The 21,319-nt window shown below is 33.3% G+C and overlaps 1 protein-coding gene across 7 annotated transcripts in view; it reads left to right on the top strand.

Annotated features, from left to right (window-relative positions):
* SNX14 (sorting nexin 14) overlaps positions 1 to 21,319 on the top strand; it is an 87,320-nt gene that overhangs the window by 40,241 nt on the left and 25,760 nt on the right. For 4 of the 7 annotated variants that reach the window (XM_032484550.1, XM_032484549.1, XM_032484552.1 and 1 more), the window contains 12 exons: positions 2,969 to 3,170; positions 5,355 to 5,438; positions 6,995 to 7,095; positions 8,812 to 8,923; positions 10,817 to 10,857; positions 10,992 to 11,111; positions 12,988 to 13,111; positions 13,382 to 13,546; positions 13,722 to 13,817; positions 16,277 to 16,368; positions 17,052 to 17,108; positions 18,016 to 18,247. In XM_032484550.1, coding sequence (XP_032340441.1) covers positions 2,969 to 3,170; positions 5,355 to 5,438; positions 6,995 to 7,095; positions 8,812 to 8,923; positions 10,817 to 10,857; positions 10,992 to 11,111; positions 12,988 to 13,111; positions 13,382 to 13,546; positions 13,722 to 13,817; positions 16,277 to 16,368; positions 17,052 to 17,108; positions 18,016 to 18,054 — 1,233 coding nt within the window. In that variant the 3' untranslated portion in view covers positions 18,055 to 18,247. Of the gene's footprint in view, positions 1 to 2,968; positions 3,171 to 5,354; positions 5,439 to 6,994; positions 7,096 to 8,811; positions 8,924 to 10,816; positions 10,858 to 10,991; positions 11,112 to 12,987; positions 13,112 to 13,381; positions 13,547 to 13,721; positions 13,818 to 16,276; positions 16,369 to 17,051; positions 17,109 to 18,015; positions 18,248 to 21,319 lie in introns of those variants that run through there. The other 3 variants (XM_032484547.1, XM_032484546.1, XM_032484548.1) reach the window with 1 other exon arrangement.

Raw genomic sequence — 21,319 nt, 5'->3', positions numbered from 1 at the left:
CCCATGTTTTGTGAACTTTTTGAAACATAATTTTTATGGGAGGAGATGTACTTTTTTTGTTGTTCTTTCCATTTACTTGTAATACAAGCTATATTTTTGCTTCAGGAATAGGAAGCTATCTTTAAAAAGCTAAGAAAGTTTGTTCTGTTTTGTAGTGGCCAAAGGAAGAAGAAAATTCTTGATTTGAAGCAAAGATAATAATAATGGAAAGTAGAAGAAGAGGGAAAACTAATCTCTAGTACTCTGAACAGAAGAGGCAGGGGTGGATACAGTGTTAAACCAGACCAAGATGGTGCCCACTAAGGATGTAGGGGGCTCTGTGCTAGTTCTAAGCTGTGGGACCTTGGGAAATCTTTGCCTTGTTTAGGAAGTTTAGAGGGAAGGGAAGTAGGGGAAAGGGAAATTGCCAGTCTCACTGCCAGGGCTAAAGTGGTATGTGATCCAAAATTGGGACCTGAAAGACATTTTTTCCTCTTTTTTTTTCTTTTTAGAAAAATGATCACCTTGATGTGATCATGTGATGTCAGTGCCTCCTTGCTATGTGAACTTGGGTAAATTGCTTAATTTTATTTTGATTTAATTTCCTCACGTATATAAGAGTATCTAGCTTATATACGGGTGTTGTGAGGATTAAGCAAGTAATATATATGAAGCACTTAGAAGTACCTAGCACATAGTAAGCACAATGAGTACTACACAGTGTTATAATACCATTATATAAATTATTGATTAAACTGGCATATGTCTGCTGGCCTGGGAACAGAGTCTGCTATGTAAGATTAGATCTCTCTGAAAATTTCTTTCCAAGTTCAGAACTGATTTACAAGTAAACTTCTGGAACATAATATGCCCATTGGTATATTGACAGTTATCTCCACACAGGGAAAAGATAATAATGAGTTAAATTAGTATTTCTCAAGGAAATAGGAGGACATCTCTTTGCCTTTTATCTTCGGCCTCCTTTATTCTTATGCAGGAAGATAAACTCTTTGTAGAGGGAACATCTATTTGAAAATGAAAAAGTACTTGGTTTTCCTTTTTTAAAAATTTTGGTTATGTACTTTTAAATAATATTAAAGGAATCCCTGAAAATTCTTCAAGAAATATTTCCCTAGAAGTTTTTCCTTTGGTTTTTTTTTTTATATAAACACCATTTAAATGGTAAGAGTACTAAAACATAAAACTTTGTCCTTTGTCTTTGATATTTTTATGTTGCTAAGAATTTTGTTCTCCCATTTTGTTTCTTGGATTGATTTTGTGGAATTTCTTTTTATTTAAGAATGTTCCATTTTTGACTTTTAGTCAGCATGTTAAACAAATTCTCTATCATTTTATGATTCATTTTATTGTCTCTTCTACAAAGCCAAATCCGTTAAAAAAATACACTTGTGTTAACCACAGAAAATGCTGCCCTGTACCTCAGATTCCAGGCAATGGAGTGTGCGTTTCCCTCATACATGCTTCTCTGTTTTTCTTCCACGTTTATAAGGAGATAGCCTTGTCTCCAAAGAGTCAAAAAACCAAGATCTATCATCTGTTTTTATAGTTTTATTTATTTTTTTTTAGGCCTACAAGACTTTATTGTTTTCAACAGAGCATTAAGAAGTCCTCCTAAGATTATTAACGGTCTTATTAGGGATTACTGAAAGCCATTTTCAGACAGAAACAGAAAAAAGGATCATTGCCAGGGACTTTGTGGAAGAGGAAAAAAATTCACTTAAAAGAAAGGTGACTCCCAAGTGTGAGAGGAGAGTAGAATAGAGAGCGAAGGAGTGCTAGAATTCTGGAGAGAAGTACCTCTCTGCTACTGTTTTGCTCTGACTAGACTGAATTCTGAATTCTCTTGAGTGCTACAAACTTTGACTCGTTTTCTTAAAAAAGTGTGTTCAAGATGGTTGTGTTTTATCTGTAAAATTTTGCCCCTTTAGTATGAATCAGAGGTGTCTTGGTGACCAGGTGTTACAATGTGCCAATTCAGAGGTTCTCTTCTGATTTAATGAAGTAGACATTTTTTCCCCCCTTCTTTCTGCATGTATTTTTCTAGAACATGTTTAAAATTGCTTTTTAAACATAATTGCTCTTCTGGTAATTTTTTTAAAATATTTATTTTAAACAGTTAACATTATTAAAATTTTAGAAGCCAGGAGATGAATAAACAATCTTAACTATACAGGTGGGTCCTTTTCAGACCTTTTTTCTAATTTAATATTATTTAATGCAGTGGTGAGTATATTTATACTTGTACCTTTTTCACAGATTAAAAAATATTTATTTAGAATAAATACTTTCATTAGGGTAAGTTACCAAGTGGAATTGCTTAGTTGAAACTGTTTTATGGCTTTTTGTAAATGCATATTGCCAAACACTTTCCAGAAGGGTTTTACTTAGATCTTGTAACTAACAATATATTACAGGGGGATGGGGTATAGCTCAGTGGTAGAGTGCATGCCTAGCATGCACAAGGTCCTGGATTCAATCCCCAGCACTTCCAATAAAACAAAAAATAAATAAACCTACTTACCTCCCTCACCAAACAAACAAACAAACAAACAAAAATCCCCAATATATTACACATTCAGTTTATCTGTGCAATTTCCATCAGTGGCTGTTATCATAAAACCTTACATTCCTAAATGAAAGATATCAGTACAGTAATTTTACTTGTTATTACCAAAGTTAAATATTTTTCTATATTTATGTATATTTATTAGCTTTTCCAGTAATTGCTGAAGTTTCTATTTTCTGTTGAATTTTCATATGTGGATGATGTAATGAAACCTGGAGTTGATGCTAGTAACTTGTTAGTTTTAGTTTTTTATCTTTACATTTTCAATAGAAAATTTGATATCACCTAATTTCAAAAGTATTAACAAATTATAGATTTATACAACTTTATAGTTTGTATCTCATATGCTATAGGTGTAAAGGTCCTGGAAATACTAAATTTTTACTGATGATTTTTTTCCAGATTGAGGAAGGTATTGTTGTAATGGAAGATGATTCTCCAGTAGAAGCCGTGAACACACCTAATACTCCTCGGAACCTTGCTGCATGGAAAATTAGCATTCCATATGTAGACTTTTTTGAAGATACATCCTCTGAAAGGAAGGAGAAAAAGGAGAGGATACCCGTGTTTTGTATTGATGTTGAAAGAAATGATAGAAGAGCCGGTAGGAAGCTTTATGAGTACTTTCTTGAAAGATGCCCATTTGTTTGTATTTCTCAGAAATGAAAATTTCTAACTGTTGAATATGACTGCAGATACGAAAGATGTTCAGGACAGAAAATTGAATGAAAGCTCAGGATATTCTGTGTTATCCCTGTTGCCCTATTTTGTGCTGCAGCCACCGGTGTTCTCCATTGTCAGCACTGCAATGGCATCGTGCTGCGACCACTTAACCCCGCCTGTCTCAGCACGGCAGGCAGCAGGACGGTGCCACCTGCAGGACACTGCCATCTCTGAGCTCATCTGCCTGTGCTAGCAGGGCACATAGGGAGTGAGGTACCGGCATCTGCCGGTGCCTGCGTCTCTGAGAGAGTTTCCTCTCTCCCCTGCCCCTCCAGCAGATGTTTTCAGATTAGCAAATGAGCCTTCTTACACATAGTCTAGGCACTTTTCAGGCTTACTGTGGGGCTTGGAGCGAGTGAGACCCCACATGAGTCTTTTAAAAAGGGAATCTCAGTTTCCTATAGCACTTTGGGTCCCTTGAATGTCAGTCACATTGGGTTTCTAAGCCAGACATTTTGCAGACTCATCTCCCAGGTGTAGATCCCAGGGATTGAGGGGCCTGTTGTGGGCCCCAAACCCTTGCTTCTCTGGGAGAAGTGCCAGACTGGTGAGATCCCTCTCTGTTCTGTGTTGCGTGCTGGGGATAAAGTTTTTGCCAAGATCATGTCTCTGCCTTTCTTACCTGTCTCGGTGTGGTCCTTTTGTCCTTTGTTGTGGAGGAACAGTTCATCTAGTTTTTAGAACTTTTTCAGAAGAAAATGATTCATATGTAGCTATAGATTTGGTATGTCTGTTGGAGGTACTGAGTTTACGATCTTCCTGCACTTCCATCTTGGACTCTGCCCCCCATATAAGTAAATTTATGAAAACATGTAGTAACTTTTACCTCCTTTTGAAAGATTTATATGTCATATACTGTACAATGTTTTAGGAGTATACTTTTGTTTTTGCCTTTTGGACAACTGTCTTTAATTTTTCTGCTTTATTTATAAAAGTTTGGCTTAATTTGACATAAAATTAAACCCAAAATATCTTAAAACTTGTATTCTAAGATAATTTTTGTCATCAGTGCTGCAGACTTTTTACCATCAATATAATGTGCTTTTAGGAAGCCATAAGGGAAAAAGTGTATCATTTAAATACTACATTGATTTTATATGTATAGCAGAATGGCAATTTTAACATTTTTAAAACCAAAACTAAGTTTAATATAGATCTTAGAAAAATAGTATTTGCTTTATAGGATGTAACTATATCACGTTGGTTTTTCTGAATACAGGTGTTGTTTTTGAGTGGGTTCAGTTAACTTGATCCATTGCATTTCCAAATCTGTGCTAGCTGTTAACACTTTTGGGGTGTTTACTCTGCTGTGCACTGTACAGAAAAGTTCTATGGTGGATTGTTAATGTAATAGGTACAATTAAAGATGGTTATTTTTATTATAAGCAAACTAAAGCACAATGAAGTTAAGTTTTTGTTCAAGTTCACATACTTAGTAAATGGGGGAGCTGGAATTGAAATAGGCAATGTGACCTGATGCAATTACATTGTGTTGTTCAATTTTCTAGTCACTAGCCATATGTGGCAGTTAAAATTAAATTAATATTAAAATCTCAGTTCCTTACTTACACTAGCCACATTTCAAGTGATCAATAGCAATATATGGCTAATAGTACCTATGTTAAAATATAGAACATTTTCAGAATTGCAGAAAGTTCTCTTGGATTGCGCTCTTCTGTGCAATATATTAGATCAGGACAATTGGCAAATATTTGAGAGCTCCAAAATTGATTACAAATTTTTATGAAATGTGTCATTTTTGTGACATTTAAAACTTAAGCATAATTGCATAATTTTTTGAACCTTCTGTAAGCTCTCTGATTCTGTTGTAGGAAAATGTATATATTGTTGAGATGACTTCATAAATAGGTGAAAGGTATCAGTCTCTACTAAGTAACTTAAAATATTGGATAAAATATGTTCATAATGTGATGCCAAAGAATAATAAATTATTAAGACTGGAATAATTTTTAGCTTTGTATGCTTAATGTTTTAAATAGTGCATCCTCTTAGTAGTAGTTTGTAAAGTTATTTATTTCTCAGTGGGCATTCATTCGTTTTACAGTTGGGCATGAGCCTGAACATTGGTCTGTCTATAGAAGATATCTCGAATTCTACGTACTTGAATCAAAACTAACAGAATTTCATGGTATGTTGTCCTTTTTGTATAAAACTTTACATTTCAGCATTAGCTTTCTTGAACGCTGTTGAACAAGATTAACTTTCTAATTTTAAGTAATTATACTAAAGAAATGTAACAGTGACACTTGTGTACACTACTATTGATGACAGAAATGTACTGTTTTTATCTTATTTTAGCTTATTTATTTTTTCAAGTTTTTACAATGCAAATTTATTACTTTTTAAATAATAATGATATTAAAAATTTAAAATATAGCTATCCTTTAAGTATATTTTAGAAAGATTCTCTTTCCAATTTAATTTTTGTTTATCTTAATGTGGCGGAGAATTTAAACCAGATATTTCAGAGTTGCTGTGTTCTTTTGCCATCATCTGAAGTAAACATGTTTGCTATGCAACATGGCAAATATTTTGTTAGATTTAGTTATGGAGAAAACACCTTGTAGTTGTATGTTTCTTTTAAGGGTAGATCAATTATAAAAGGAGAACATTTTTTCTTTTCAGTTCTTTCTCTCCCTTCTCAGTCTCTCTTATCTATACATTTATTTTAATTAATATTAGACATATAGTCATGAAATATTTCCAGTCATTTTGTATATAGATTGTTAAGTTTGAATTGTGTGTTCTGAATCTTTTTATTTTAAAAAAGCCATATGGAGTGTCCCCTGAGCCAAATTCAGGTTTCTTCTGAATTGAGAAGGGCATGGAGACTTCTTCACCCTGCTATAAGAACAAAACCCACAATAAGGAGATTATTAGAAGACAAAAATACAAGGTCCCACTGCATACTTTTTTGCCCGGATTTTGAGTTTGTATTTGCCTTTAAATAGTTTTCTCTTTGCCTTTTGCCAGTCTGGTACAATGCCATCCTTGTCTTGGTCTTTCTCTGAGACTTTTCCTTTTGGTTTAGTTGAGAGAAGATCATTTATCTCCATAATTTAAAATCCTGGATCAACCAGTATTGGTTGGACTCCCAACAGTACTTTTCCTTTTTGGCACTAAAATTTCCAAAGTCAGCACTATCTGAGAAAAAAATGTTCATGGTTTTAAAATTTTGCTTTTAAGCTTACATAGCATTGGCAAGATACTTCCTTTTTCCTATGATGATAGAGTAGGTATTTCTTTCTTTCTTTCTTTTTCTTTTTTTAAATGGAGGCACTGGGGGTTGAACCCTGGACCTCATGCAAACTAAGTATGTGCTCTACCTCTGAGCAATATTGCCTCCCCTCCACCCCAGTAGGTATTTCTTTAGTAAGATTTTGTATAATAGAATCCCACCAATTTCAAAATAATCTCATGATAATTTTTTGAAGCTTTTTGTTTTTACTAGTATAGAAGGCTAAATAAATCTGTGTCAGCTAAAAGCAGTGATCTTTTGGTTATCAGTAGACTCAAGTTCTTTGTTCTGAACTTCTGTCTCTGAATTTTGTCAAGATTATTTAAAGGATAATGTCACATCTACAAGGCAGCATTGTGAATCTGAATTTGCCATAGTAAATCATAAATTAGGTTTTTAAAATAGTAACAGATCATAGTAATAACTTTCATATATATTAATTTCAGGCACATTTCCTGATGCCCAGCTTCCTTCCAAGAGAATTATTGGCCCCAAAAATTATGAATTCTTAAAGTCTAAGAGAGAAGAGTTTCAGGAATATCTCCAGGTATAGCAGCAACATAATTTAAAACGTCCTCTAATTTTCCCTTTTTCTCTTGTACATACATATGTGCTTTGCCTTAGAAATACCTGTCAGTGTGGATTTCTAGAATTCTTTTATTAAAAAAATTTTTTTCCCATGTGGAAATGGATCATTGTCAAGAGTGTGCTTTTAAAAAACAATGATGACCAGTGAAATACCAGGTATTTTCTTGGAGGGAAAAAAGTCTTGTGTTGGGCTTAGTGTAAAACTTCTGGTGTGGAAAGTTAGAAGGAAAGAAAAACTTTTGGTGTAAAAGATTAAATGCATCCTAAGAATACTGGGTGGTTTTTGTTATTTTGTGTTTTGCATTTTCTGAACTCTGGAAATTTCCCTCCTGTTTTATTTCTTAATTCTTTTTTTTTTTCTTTCTGCAATTGTAGATGTTTTTCCAATTTCTTGGCATTTTCTTACTCTCTACCATTCATCACTTTAAATTAAATACTGTTTTTCTCAATGTGTGTACATTTTGTTTTGTAAACAGTGTAATTGATATATTTCTATTGTTGGTATAGTCTGCTTAAAAGTTACTTACTTGAAACTTCTCTAAAATTAATGTCTTTTTTCTTTAATAAAGTGAATAAGGCCAAAGAGTGGATACTTTCATTTGTTTTATTACAAAAAAAAAAAAACTCCTTTATTTGGGCATGGAATTTTATAGTTTTAAGTGTTAATTCAGTTAAATTTCTATGTTTTTTAGCCAACAGTAAGTACTTTTAAGTTAAAAATATTTAACAGTATAAAGGAATATTTACATTTTATTTTCTGTATTTGAACTAATGAATATTTCAACCCAGAAAACATTTTTTGTATAAGTTTTTGGTGGTATGAAAATTGAAATATGAAATAACTATGAACTACTGCAAGAGTATTTGAACACAGCATATGCAAAAACCGTGTCTTTGTTGATATCATTAACCCATTATTTGAACTGACTAATTCTTTCTAAGAATTAGAGAACCTCATTCTAGAAGAAATATTTTCTGGTAATATGGAATTAAAAGTTGCAGTACTGGTATTTCATTTATATAGATTTCTGCTCGTAGAGCTTTGTAACTATGAAATAGTTACAAAACATTATTAGGTAAGACTGGGTTAAATTTGGCTTTAAAACATCAGTTTATCTTGTTAGAAAATAGTGTTGCAAGGACAGACAATAGAGTCTCCAAGTTGTTTCGTATTTCCATGTTTGGTTCTCTGCAAAACCCTTTATACCAGTTTCCTTTAATTATCAAGAAAGTTGTGTGATATTGTAACACTTGTTCTGTAGTCGAGAAACTGAGAAGTAATATAGCTAATCTTGAATCTTCCTTCCTGTGTGTCAGGTACTGTGCTCAATGCCTTATCTAACAACGCTTTAAGTGGGTAGTGTTATCTTCATTCTGCACATGAGGAAACCGACTCTTAGGCAGTATAGGAACTTTTCTAGGGACACCTAGCTAGCGAATGGACAAGCCAGAATTCAAACCCATTCGTGTCTGACTACAGGGGTCTTACCTATTATGTGATGCTATTCTTTCTATAGATGTGCTTTGTTATTATTCTGAATATAAAATAGCTTTTGAGGATTTAAATTCGTTTTCTTGGTTAAAAAATCATTTTAATGTAGTTTTCATCACCCTTCTATATTTTGAAAACTGTTTTTTCCTTTTTTTTTTTTTTTTTCTATTTTTGTTCATCAAGAAACTTCTGCAGCATCCAGAATTGAGTAACAGTCAACTTCTGGCAGATTTTCTCTCCCCCAATGGTGGGGAAACACAATTTCTTGATAAGATACTACCAGACGTAAATCTTGGTAAGTCAATTTAAAGAATCATGTAGAGTAGGATGAACTGAAAAGAAAGGAAGTAGTATTTTCAGATTAATTTAGAAAAATAGTTTATATAATGAAGCAATATATCAAACTCTGAAGGACTTTTTATACACTGTTAGTGGGAATATAAATTGGAAAACCACTTGTATGTATAACTGAATGACCCAGCAGTTCTTCTCTGAGATGTACACTTGAGAGAATCTTGTATTCATGTTTAGGAATGTTCATAGCAGCATTGTTTATAATAGCCAAAATTGGAAATAATACAAATGTTTGTCAGCAATGGGGTAGGCAGATAAATTGTAGTAGATTCACAAAATGTATACGTATGGCAATGAATACCTGTATCATGCTTGGAACAGGTGTTGATAATCTTAAAAATATAATGTTGAATTAAAGAAGCAAGACACAAAATTATATATACAGCATGATTCCTTTTATATAAAGTTCAATACCGACTAAGCGATAAGGTAAGTCTGAAAAATTTGAATAAAATTGTTAGAGATAATAATGAAAGAAAAGCAGTATTTCTAAGTCTATTTTATATAATGTAATCTTAAGTATATATAGAACTTAAATGAATGGATTAAATATTGTAAGTGGGCATTTGGCTTTTATCCGTATCTCTCCAAATAAATACATATAGTTGAGCTGAAATATTTGGTGTGTGTTTGGTAGGGGATCTTCCTATCTGGGGAAAATGTGAGAACATTTTTTATTTGGTTATATGTAATGTTTAGGGTATAGAATTGGGTAAACCTGGTTACTGACTAGGTTTCACTGAAGGAGAAGAAATGATCAAAGATGATCCAGGTTTCTATGTAAACAACTGGATGAATGCTGTCACTTGCTGAGATAGGGAATACATTTAGCATAGTTCTGAACTTGTTGAGTTTATAGAATCCAGTTCAAGAAATTTTATAAGGAGGAGAGACCAGGAGACAGGCATGAAATAGAGATTTGAATGCTATTTGAAATCAGAAAATCAGACTGAGGAAATAATTTGGCTCAGGAAGAGCATGTAGAAGAGAGAAGCATAGGATGAAACACTGTAATTTAAGGAACCTGGGAAATTCTAAGGCAGGAGTAGTTTATGGGGGGGTACCAAAAGAGAAATAGCCTGGTGAGGGGTTTGGAGGTGTGCATGTTATAAAACAACCTCTTTTTAAATTTTTCATTGTTTTTTGCTGTTGCCATTAACAATAGCAAAATTGCTGCTTTTTCTAAATGAGCTGAAAGAAGTTTAAGTTACATTTATCAATTTTGACTAATTTTTGTAGTCACTTCTAACTGCTTGAGAAAATCTTATGACGTTTAATATTTTATAATAAGGGAAACTGGAGATAAGATCAAGAAAAAATTCTGGCAAACAGGATTAGAATGTGTATTCTTAATCTGAAATTCAGGATATCAACTATTCAAATAGCCAATTTACATGTTTAGCAATTTTTAGGACTGTTTTTGGACTAACTTTTGCATAGTTTTTGATATCTTTATATACTCACTATTGCTTAAAATCTTTTGCAGACATTTCTTATGGAGTATTTCAAATATACACAAACGTAGAGAAGTTTGTATAATGAACTCCTTACCCCTTCAGCAGTTATCAACATTTGGCTTGTTCCGACCCTTGCCCTACCTCCCACGCCACTCGATTATTTTAAAGTATCCCAAATGTTGTATCTATAAATAGTTAAGAATGCCATATTTGTTGTAAATTTTTGTTAAATGTGAAATGGTCAATTATAAATATTTGTATCATTTTGCTTTTTACTTGGCTGTTCAGTGTTTAAAGTTACCCAGTGAAGTATTCATATGAGCAATTATGCAGTATATTATGCCTTTATAAAATTAATATTTTACTTTTAATTGCAGGGAAAATTATAAAATCTGTTCCTGGAAAACTAATGAAAGAGGTGAATAACTGATTTATGTGCATTCTATAAAATGATAGTTATAAGCTTTTTAAAATATCAGTAAATTTTAATGAGTTGTATGATACTGAAAATCATAGTCTTGATTTTTGATTTTTATACCATCATCTCCACAGAAAGGTCAGCATTTGGAACCTTTCATCATGAATTTCATTAATTCTTGTGAATCTCCAAAGCCTAAACCAAGTAAACCAGAACTGACCATTCTCAGCCCTACTTCAGAAAACAATAAGAAGGTACTATACACTGCCTCAAAGAGCTATTAAGTTTGAAGTTGATATAGCTACTTGAGATGACTTTTCCATTATAAGGAGAATCCTGTGTTTATGAAATGGGTGGGACTTTATATTTTCCTATATGGAAATCGGTAGTTCCTTGGTTATTTGCTATAAGAGAGTAAATGTTTCTTTGGAAATTGTATTTGCAAGCTTCTACCATTTCTGTATTTTGGGGGATTTTTTAAAAGTTTTCTTAGATTGCAGATCAACTTCCAGTAATCAAGGAATTAGTTGCTATAATGTATTTGTTTATTTGATGGTATTATCTAACTTTAATGGCTTATAAAATATTTCATCCATTCGTTAAACCCTGCAGTTTATTATGTGCCTGCTGTTGAGGGCTAGGCACTAGGAATAAAAAGATAAATTCCCTATCTGCAAGAAGATTAGTTTTGTGCCAGAGAAGTACCCAGCAAGGGGAACGATGTGAGCTCAAAGAGCAGCCCTCCTCACCTCCCAAAAAACTTCATTTTTAAAAATTATTATTAAGGGTACATTTAATTTTTTTCACTTTGTAAGTTTATTGTTGGTAAACAGAAATCCAGTTGATTTTTGTGTATTGATTTTTAATTCAATAATCTGGCTAGACTTATATTAATTTTAGTAACATATCTATTAATTCTTTTAGGTTTACACACTTATCTGCAAATGATGGCAGTTTTGTTTCATTCATGGCTGGGACCTGTTACACAGGGCAAATGATTGCAGTGTTTCATCATTAAGTAGTACAGCGTAGCTTTTTTGGTAGATACCCTTCATGAGGTTAAAGAAATTTACATCCATGTTTATGGGTGCATTTAGCCTGTCATTTTTCTTTCTCATTCTGTTTTTGTCAGGTTTTTGTATTAGGGTTATATTAACCTTTTTCAATTTGCTGGTAGAGTTATAATTGGAATTACTAGTTCTTTAAGTAAGTGTTATCTTGGTAAAGCCATCTAGGCCTCAAGTTTTGTTTGTAGGTAGATTTTTTTAACAACCAATTTAATTTCAGTATTCTTCAGGCTTATTATTTCATGAGTCAGATTTTGATAAGTTGTATTTTTTAACAAATTCTCCCGCTTACCTAAATTTGAAACATTTTTGGCCTGAAGTTGTCCTCTTCGTTTTCTCAGACATCTGTAATTATGTCCCTTTTATTCCTGACATTGTTTGTCTTCTTTTTTTCTTTTTTAATCAGTCTTGTGAAGGTTTTGTCCATTTTATCATCTGATTTTGTTGATCTTTTCTATCAGTTATTTTTAGTTCCTTAATTTCTGCTATTTAATTATTACTAATGATAATAGTCTCTTTTTTATGTGTTTTTAGGATAAGTAGAGCTGAGATTTAGTTGCATTTTTTCATTTTTGCTGTAATTCTTCATATCTTATTTTTTTCACATACTAGGCCTTTGTGGGCTTTGACTGTTACTGTCCAAATAAACTACTTAAAGCTTAATGTTCATCTCTGAACATCCTTCGATTGAATAGTGATAATTTTTAAATCATGTTAGATTTAAAGTTAGCTATTGTTAATGCTTTCTATATCTTTACATGTTCATTTCCTCCTTTTGGTGTAAAAAATCAAAGGGGTTCTTTATGGGTAATAATTGTCTGTTGTGTCTAAAATGATTAGACTTTTATATAATATTTTGACTCCTCCCCCCAAAATCTTGTATTTTTTCATTCAGTTTTGGGTATAAATGTGGAATCTTGGAGGCAGATCTTAACCTATCTGATACTCTGTTTTGACTGGAAAAAGTTTCAATGCCTTTGCTCTGTATCACCTTACCTTTAGTAATTATTATCAGCAGGTATAGTAAACTATATCTTTTTTACTATTTCATCTTTTCCTTTAGCTTTTTAATGATCTGTTTAAGAATAATGCAAACCGTGCTGAGAATACAGAAAGAAAGCAAAATCAGAATTACTTTATGGAGATGATGACTGTAGAAGGAGTCTATGATTACCTGATGTATGTAGGTAAGAGCTACATGGTTACTGTTCAAACATGTTTCATTTATGTGTTGTATTTCTTCTGTGATGCAGATGAATGCTCTTGAGTATCGCCCCATTGTAAATTTTTTTAATTGAAGATACTTTTCTAAGAATTCAATATATATATAATTGGTCTTGAACATATTGAAATTACTAGTGTTTACAAATTAAATATTGACCATTTGTGCTTTTTGTATTGGAAAATATTCAGATATCTTTTTACCTTAACAAAGTGTTCCATGTGATCCTTCCCAGGAAGGGTGGTTTTCCAAGTTCCTGACTGGCTTCATCATCTCTTAATGGGAACTCGAATCCTCTTTAAAAACACCCTGGAAATGTACACCGACTATTATCTTCATTGTAAACTAGAACAGCTGTTTCAGGAGCACCGTTTGGTCTCACTCATAACACTTCTTAGAGGTTTGTATTTTCTCATGTTTCTTTCATGTTTTGTGTTCTCTAAATGATTTGAATTGGATCTGAAAGAGTGAGAAGTTTTGTTTTTCTTTGGTTTATTAGTTTTTCTATCACGAGGAAATACCTTGCATATAATAGGTGTAAATTCCAGCAGATGTTTCTTTTTGTCTCTTTTTAGATGCTGTATTCTGTGAAAACACTGAACCTCGCTCTCTCCAAGATAAGCAAAAACGAGCAAAACAGACTTTTGAAGAAATGATGAATTACATTCCAGGTGTAATATTTAAAAAGTTGTTTAATATAGATTAGTATTCCTTTGAGGTCACAATGTATAATTATTGAGGCTAATTTTTACTGTGAGTTTTTAATCTTAGAAATAGTTATATAAGAACTAATTAAAATTAACTCATTAGTTAATAAAATTTGGTTTTTATGGTGTTTGCACTGAGAACTTTAAGACAAGACTGTTTCTACTCACACGATAGTTAGATTCAACAGTAGCTCAGAATCAGAATGATTAAAGTGATGTGTTTGTGGGACCGTTGGAGTCCCGCTGCTCACTTCACCATGAGAAGAGCTCCACTGGTGTGTAGAAGATCATAATTCAGTCATTCATTTCAAGTTTATTGAGCACCTTCTATGTGCCAGGCACTATGTAGAGTGCAAGGGATATAAAAATAGTACTTGGGTAGCTCAGTCTGGCAGGAAGACAGACATGCAGACAAAACATACCTTTGACAACACAGGCATGTTCAAGTTACACAGTATCTCAAAGGAGGAGGGTGATCACTTCTGCTGTGAAGGAAGTAGGCTTGGACCACTAAGTAAATGAATGATAGCAATCTCTTACTGAGATGGGAGCTATGAGGAAAAAACATCGAGGGGTCAAAGTAGAGGATGCTCAGCTTGGGACATTTTGCATGTGAAGAGTCTATACACTGTGGGAGGACATGTCTAGTAAGCAATTAGATATCTAGGTTTGGAAACTAGAGGAGTGATGGTGTCGGGTAGAGAGATGGGAGTCATGTGAGTGGGTCGGTATGCCAAGGGAGAAAATACAGAGTAAGAATGGAAGAGGGCTTTGGAGAATTCCTTGATACCTTAGAGAAGTCTCATCATTGAAAAGTGAGTCTCAGAATGGTCCTGCTGCTCTGCATGAAGACAGTTAAGTTAAATCCCTGGTCTGAATGTGAAAGGGAACAGAAGCTGTTTTTGAGTAAATCTTCTGTAGGTATACAATGAAGTCATTTCTGTCCTGTTTTGTACTATAGTGGCCTTCAGCATTCATGGAAGGTTTTAACAGTCTTAGTTTTGATATTCAGAATCACGTGGAAAGCCAGTGAATGTAATAATTTGTTATTTTGCTCAGGCATGAATTTGAATCACATCTGCTTCAAGACTTCCATTTAGAAAGAAGTAACTAGTGAGGAAGCTTAACATGCCTTTCTGTTGTCCTCTCCTCGTTTCTTCCTTAGCGACCCCTGAAGGATCTGAAAGGATCACTTATTTTTGTCCATTACGCTTCATGCATATTAATTGGGAAATTCTATGCAGTATTGGTGAACTGGAGGATTCACACAGATGCACATTAGGCCACATATCTTGAAAATATCAAGAATCTACTATGCTTATTACAAATTAAACTCTTAGGGTTAGACTTGCCTCATATAAGCAAACATAAAATGAGAATTTTCCATGAACAGCATTAAGAGTTTCATTATGATTGGGAGTGGGGGGGAAAGACAAGTATTTGAGCACCTTGTTTACTTAAGAATACTTTTCTTTTCCTGCTTAGAGGAGAATATCCAGCAGAGATTTTAATAAGGACTGATTCTCTGTGGTAACAGGAATGATTCATAACAGTCAAACATGAATTGGAACTTTTGGGACCCTAAATTAGTATTTAAACATTTCCCCCAAAGATTGTTCTGTAAGATGGTTTATAATTAGTAATCATGCAAAAAGTACAGAAATAAACTGGTCATATTCACTGAAGAGAGTCTATGTTCACCATAAAATTAGACTTTTAAAAATATTAAGATACCTGAACATTATGAAAATAAATAGAGCAAAATGTAGACACCATCCTGTCCCCACTGTGCAGAAGGAGCCCTGTGCTCCAGTTTGGTGTTAATCCTCACAGACAGTTTTTATACATTTCTATACATATGTGTACAAATGTACATACATAATTTTAGAGTTTCCTTTTTTTTAATTGCAGTGTAGTCAGTTACAATGTGTCAATTTCTGGTGTACAGCATAATGTGCCAGTCATGCATATGTATACATATATTCATTTTCTTATTCTTTTTCATTCAGAGTTATTACAAGATACTGAATATAGTTCCCTGTGCTATATAGAAGAAATTTGTTTTATAGGTTTTTATTTTGTTTTCCTTGAATGAATAATAAAATATGTATTATTTCCCAACTGTCTTTTATCCCTTAATAGTATAAACCGATTTCTTTACTGCAATAGTCCCCAGGGCCTGCAGTGTGGTTTGCTTCGTGCATTGTGAATCTCCAAAAGGATACACGATGCTGCATTTGTCAGCTTGACAACAGAACCCTGTTTTTCCAAGAGCCTCTTGCGAAACAATTGGTTTAGGAAATGCTGATTTATAGTTTTTGCATAAAACCAGGGAAATGGGGTAAAGATTTTGCTTTATGATTCAGTCAGTAATGAGTCACTTTATAATATAAAATTGTTTCACATGTGTCTTTCTTGTTTAGATCTGATAGTCAAATGTATTGGTGAAGAAGCCAAGTATGAAAGCATCAGACTTCTGTTTGATGGTTTACAGCAGCCGGTTCTCAACAAGCAGGTAAAATTCATTAAAGCAGGTGGACTAGTGTTGGCTGGGTTTGTTGAATGACACAGTAGGGTGTCTGGTATGTTATTCCACTATGAAGTGATGCTTTACTAAATCAAGGCAATGTAATTCAAACATTCGGTAGAAAAAAGTGTGTTTTATTTGTTAACTCTTTTTGCTGATTACCTTTTTTCCCCTTTACAATATGAATTGTTTTGGTTAAAAATAAATATATATTCATTGTAGGAAATTTGGCATATACTGAAAACTCATGAAATAAAGTAATAGTCTAAACAAGAATTCCATCATTCAGATTACGTAGAATAACCACAGTTAACATTTTACTGTTCATACTCTGTACATATTGTGTTGAGATCTTAATATAGTTACAGTTTTGTACCCTGCTTGTTTCCTTAAAACTGTTATTACACATAAAATATTTAACACAACATGAATTATGAGGCACAATAATAAAATGTCTCCAGGTGGACACAGATGTATCTAACACTCACCTTAAGAATAGAACATTATGAATACTACTGAAGCTAATTTTGTGCTCATTTTATATTGTCAGTTTCATTCTCTGCCTTCTCCTTTAGAGATAACCATAGTCCTGAATTTTGTGTTTATCATTTCTATGGGGGTTTTTTGTCCTTAATGCCTTAAAAAATAATTTTTTTTTTTTGGTGCTTTAGCTGACTTACGTTTTATTGGACATTGTGATACAAGAACTGTTTCCAGAGCTCAATAAGGTAACTGAAAAGCAGCAGTTTTTTTATTCTTTATGTTTTTAATGGTATACTGATGTTTATTTAAATTAGGGACACAAAAATTAAGGAAATACTTGTGTTTCTGATCATTTTAAAAGTGAACAACCTTAACAAATCGCTCTTTATGTATATATTTTAGTTCAACATGCTCAAACACAGTGGATTTTGGGAGATAGGAACTTAATCCTCCCTTGATTTCCTCCCTCCCTAATTACAAGCAGAGAGGGACGTTAAACCCTGCGGAGTCTTCCTGGGGGAGGTGTGGGTTTACATCCTAGCAGTAGAAAGGGCCGAGCTCTGCAGGCTGTTACCTGCAACACTGAACGCTGTGTAAGTCAGATTTGAGTATTTTTGAAGCAGTTGAGTTTATATTAACCCAGGAGCACAAAATGAATTGGAATTGGAGGATGGTAGTAGTATTACTGTATTGAATCTTGAGGATTTTGAGTTTTGAGCATTGCTTTTTACTGTTTTTATTTTTTGACTAATCCCTTTGGTCAGATGAAATAACTGCTCTTCAAGGTTGTGATACAGCAATGAAATGTCAGTTTGAGGAAACTAGATTTAAATACAAGTTTTCAAGTTATAGCAATATTAAATTATACTGGAACAGGGTGGCGGTTATGGACATTTTGTATTCAACTTACATGGGAATCAGTATCAAGAAAGCTTCAGTTCTCTGAGACTTATGCCAGCTGATTTCCTGTGGGTTTTTAAGATATATATATATATATATATATATATATATATATATATATATATCTTAGGTTATATATATGTCTTAGGTTAGAATTTTAATACACTGGAACTGTTAAGCAATTCACAAATGAACTCTAGTTTTGTTTTTTTTTTTTTAATCTTCTATTAAATAGATTTATTTTTACTTTAGGTACAAAAGGAAGTTACCTCTGTGACGTCCTGGTTATAAAAAACATTTGGATTTGGGTTTGAATAATCAGTTGAAATTTCTGTTGTGCTAGGGTAGTAGACATGCACTGTTTTTTTCTTTTACTTTTGTATATTTTGTATATATCATGTAATTCAGTGTCTGAAATTCTGGATTTTTGTTTTGTTTTGTTTTAATAAAGACTAACAGACTTAATAATAATGATTAAAGGTGATTGGGTCTCATAGCCTTTCATTTTGCTTCTGTTATCCAAATTTTATTAGACATACATCGCTTGTTATTGGTGTTTTTTAAAGAGATAATTCATAGTCTCCTTGGGGCAAATAGATAAGACAGATAACCTTTGTATTGTATCACTTTGAAAACAATTATGTCTCATGTGGAGAAACAGAAGTAAGATCTGCTTTGCTTTCTTAGAGTTAATACATTTTAGTAGATTCCCTCCCTACCCCTTTTCATTTTTCTACATAGTGAACTGTGTGTCTGTAAGGAAGACATTCTTTATGAGTTTTTCATAACAAACAAGGATTTCTCCTTACTCTTGCTGGATGATTGACAGGTTATATATAGCTGTTTTGGGTGTGAAAACAGTACTTAAAGATATTTGTGGTTGTGTGGTTGCAGCTACATTTCACTGAATGTATGTAACTATATTCCAAAGCTTATATAAAAATTTAGTCAAGTAGATTTTTGGTTTACATTGTCTCTCCAAAAGAAAAATATGAATTAAGTGTATTCGTTTAGGAAAGTTAACTTAAATGATTATCTTTGAAGTTTCAGTGTTTAGAACTCTACTTATAATTCCTTCCCCTGCTGTGCTTTTGTCCTTGAAACACATTTGTCTGTCAAGATTGGCCATTTTGTGTTTGGATATTGGCTGCAGTGTTCATTCAGAGTATATTTACTGAGTTTCAGCCATGTAGCAGGCACTGATAATGCAGGATCTCTAAATATAATTTGGAAAACTAACCCATTTAATGATACCATTCACTTATTTTTTTCCCAAGGTTTTAAAAAATAGTCGTTAGGTATTATAAATTTTTGTGAAGGTTTTGTCAGTAGTTCTATTTATCTTTTTAATTGCTTAAAAATTCTAGAATATGTATGCGTTTCCGTGAATCAGTGCTTTAATACAAAGCCTTAAACATTTTACTGATTTCTCAGGGACAGGTGGCAAATCAATCAGTCTAACTTTTTACATTTAAATCCATAGCATTTTGAATATTATTTAAAATGTCATGGTGACCTGGAAAAATAAAATATTTTATAGCCCTTTTTATGCCATCCTCACCTACTTTCCTATAATTTTTGGTATTTTATTTATTTAGATGAGAAAAGAGTTATGAGTGTATCAGTCAGCCATGGCTGCCATAATAAAATACCATAGATGGGGTGACTTAACAGAAATTTGTTTCTCACAGTTCTGGAGACTGCTAAGTCCAAGATCAAGATGCCTGCAAGGTAGTTGCATTCTGAGACCTCTTCCCTTTGCTTGTAGAAGGCTGTCTTTTTTCACCGTGTGCCCACATGACCTCTTTGTGCAGGCAAGGAAAGAAAGAGGGAAGGAGATATTTCTCTGTCTTCTTCTTCGTATAAGGCCATAAGCTATTGGATTAGGCCTTAGAACCTCGTTTTTAGTTACCTCATAAAGGCCTCATCTCCAAATATAGTCGTATTAGGGTTTAGGGTTTCAACATACGAATTTTAGGAGGACATATTTAAATCCATAGCAGTGGGTGAGCTCTATTTAAAGAAAATGTGATGTGTGAAAATTTACACATACAAAATTAGTCGTTCACATTATAAAAGGGAAAGGAACTAGATGTAGTCTGTTGGTCAGGCATTTTATACCACATTTCATTGTCCGTCACAGTAACTGTGAGTTGGTATTATTCCTATTTTATAGGTGAGGATATTGAAGCCAGAGAGTGGTGAAATTGGAATTCAAACTTAGATGTGTCGCTAGTCTTCATGTTCTTGTCAGTGTTACCCCATAAAAGGAGCTCTTATTTCCAAAAGTGGTCACTTTGGATCCCTCTGGTGTATTTCAAATATTTTACTTTGAACATTCCTTTCTATCCATCTTTATGTGTGTCCTCTAGTGCATGAGCTTCACACCTGGAAATGTGTTTATAGAAATAACTATCATTGTTTCTGGTTGGGGTGGTACTATGAAATTAAATAGATGGAAGACACTTTGAAATTTATGAAGGACATTGTAAGTTTGTATTATAAATATAATCATTTAGTTACAGATATCAGAAGAGTCTGAGAAATGGTTGAAAGCACTTAAATTTTCATTTATTGACTTACTAAAAACCATTAGATTTTATAGTAGAAATATGAACAGAAGTCTAATTTGCCACTGTTCTTTGCAGACTGTGTAATGATACATACACAAGTTGTAGTTTCAGATTTGGTCAACACTAGAATAAAATGACTGACTGACTGAATGAATGAACAAACAAGTAAGTCTTGCAGGTCAGAATGTGTTCTCTTTTATGTATCCAGTACTCTTTTTCAACAGTGCTAGATATATGAGGTGAAATCTTTAACCTGAGGCCGATGGCCCCTAGAAGACTGTTAAATCCAGTCAAAAATAGCTTTTTTATTTCACTGTGTCTTGTTAATTTGATGTTTTTTAAATGTATGGATTTCCTTACTTTATCTGTATAGGTCTGAAAAGCAATCAACATCAAATTAAAAATTTTGAGCTCAAATTTGATTAACTATATTTATTTTTCTTTATAAACTAATACCAACATATCTTAGTGTCTGACTTCATTACTGATATGCTCACAGATTATTTAATGATTAAATTACCAAAACAAACCCCAACCCTGTGGTGTTATTTACTTCTAGCATCTTCTTGCCTTTCATAAAAATCTAGATATCACATGTGAATGTACATTGTTGGAGAGGAAGAACTCGGTATAGTTTTCAAGACGGACACAGAAGGTAGTGTTTTTCTTTTTAACATCATTTCATATTTGTTGTACTAGAAAATTCTTGGGAGTATTCATTTCTCATTTTCGATGTTCCAGAATTGGAACATCTTTATTTGGAGGAATTCCAAGGTAATTGGGGACAGTGCATTGATGTACACTATGGAAGCCAAGCGCTGGAGTTAAATCCCCACTCGGCCTTCTTTTATCTTTATGAAGAACAATTTAGGCCTGAACCAGGCTCCGCTTGTTACTTGCTCCCATCCGCCTGGGGGCTGCGGGACAGTCAGAAGCCCTCGCGGGTGTAGCTGTGGTGGAGGCGAACGCAGCAGCACCAGGGC

Source organism: Camelus ferus, chromosome 8, assembly GCF_009834535.1.
Source record: "Camelus ferus isolate YT-003-E chromosome 8, BCGSAC_Cfer_1.0, whole genome shotgun sequence".
Classification (NCBI taxonomy): domain Eukaryota; kingdom Metazoa; phylum Chordata; class Mammalia; order Artiodactyla; family Camelidae; genus Camelus; species Camelus ferus.
This window is presented reverse-complemented; position numbering and strand designations above follow the sequence as displayed.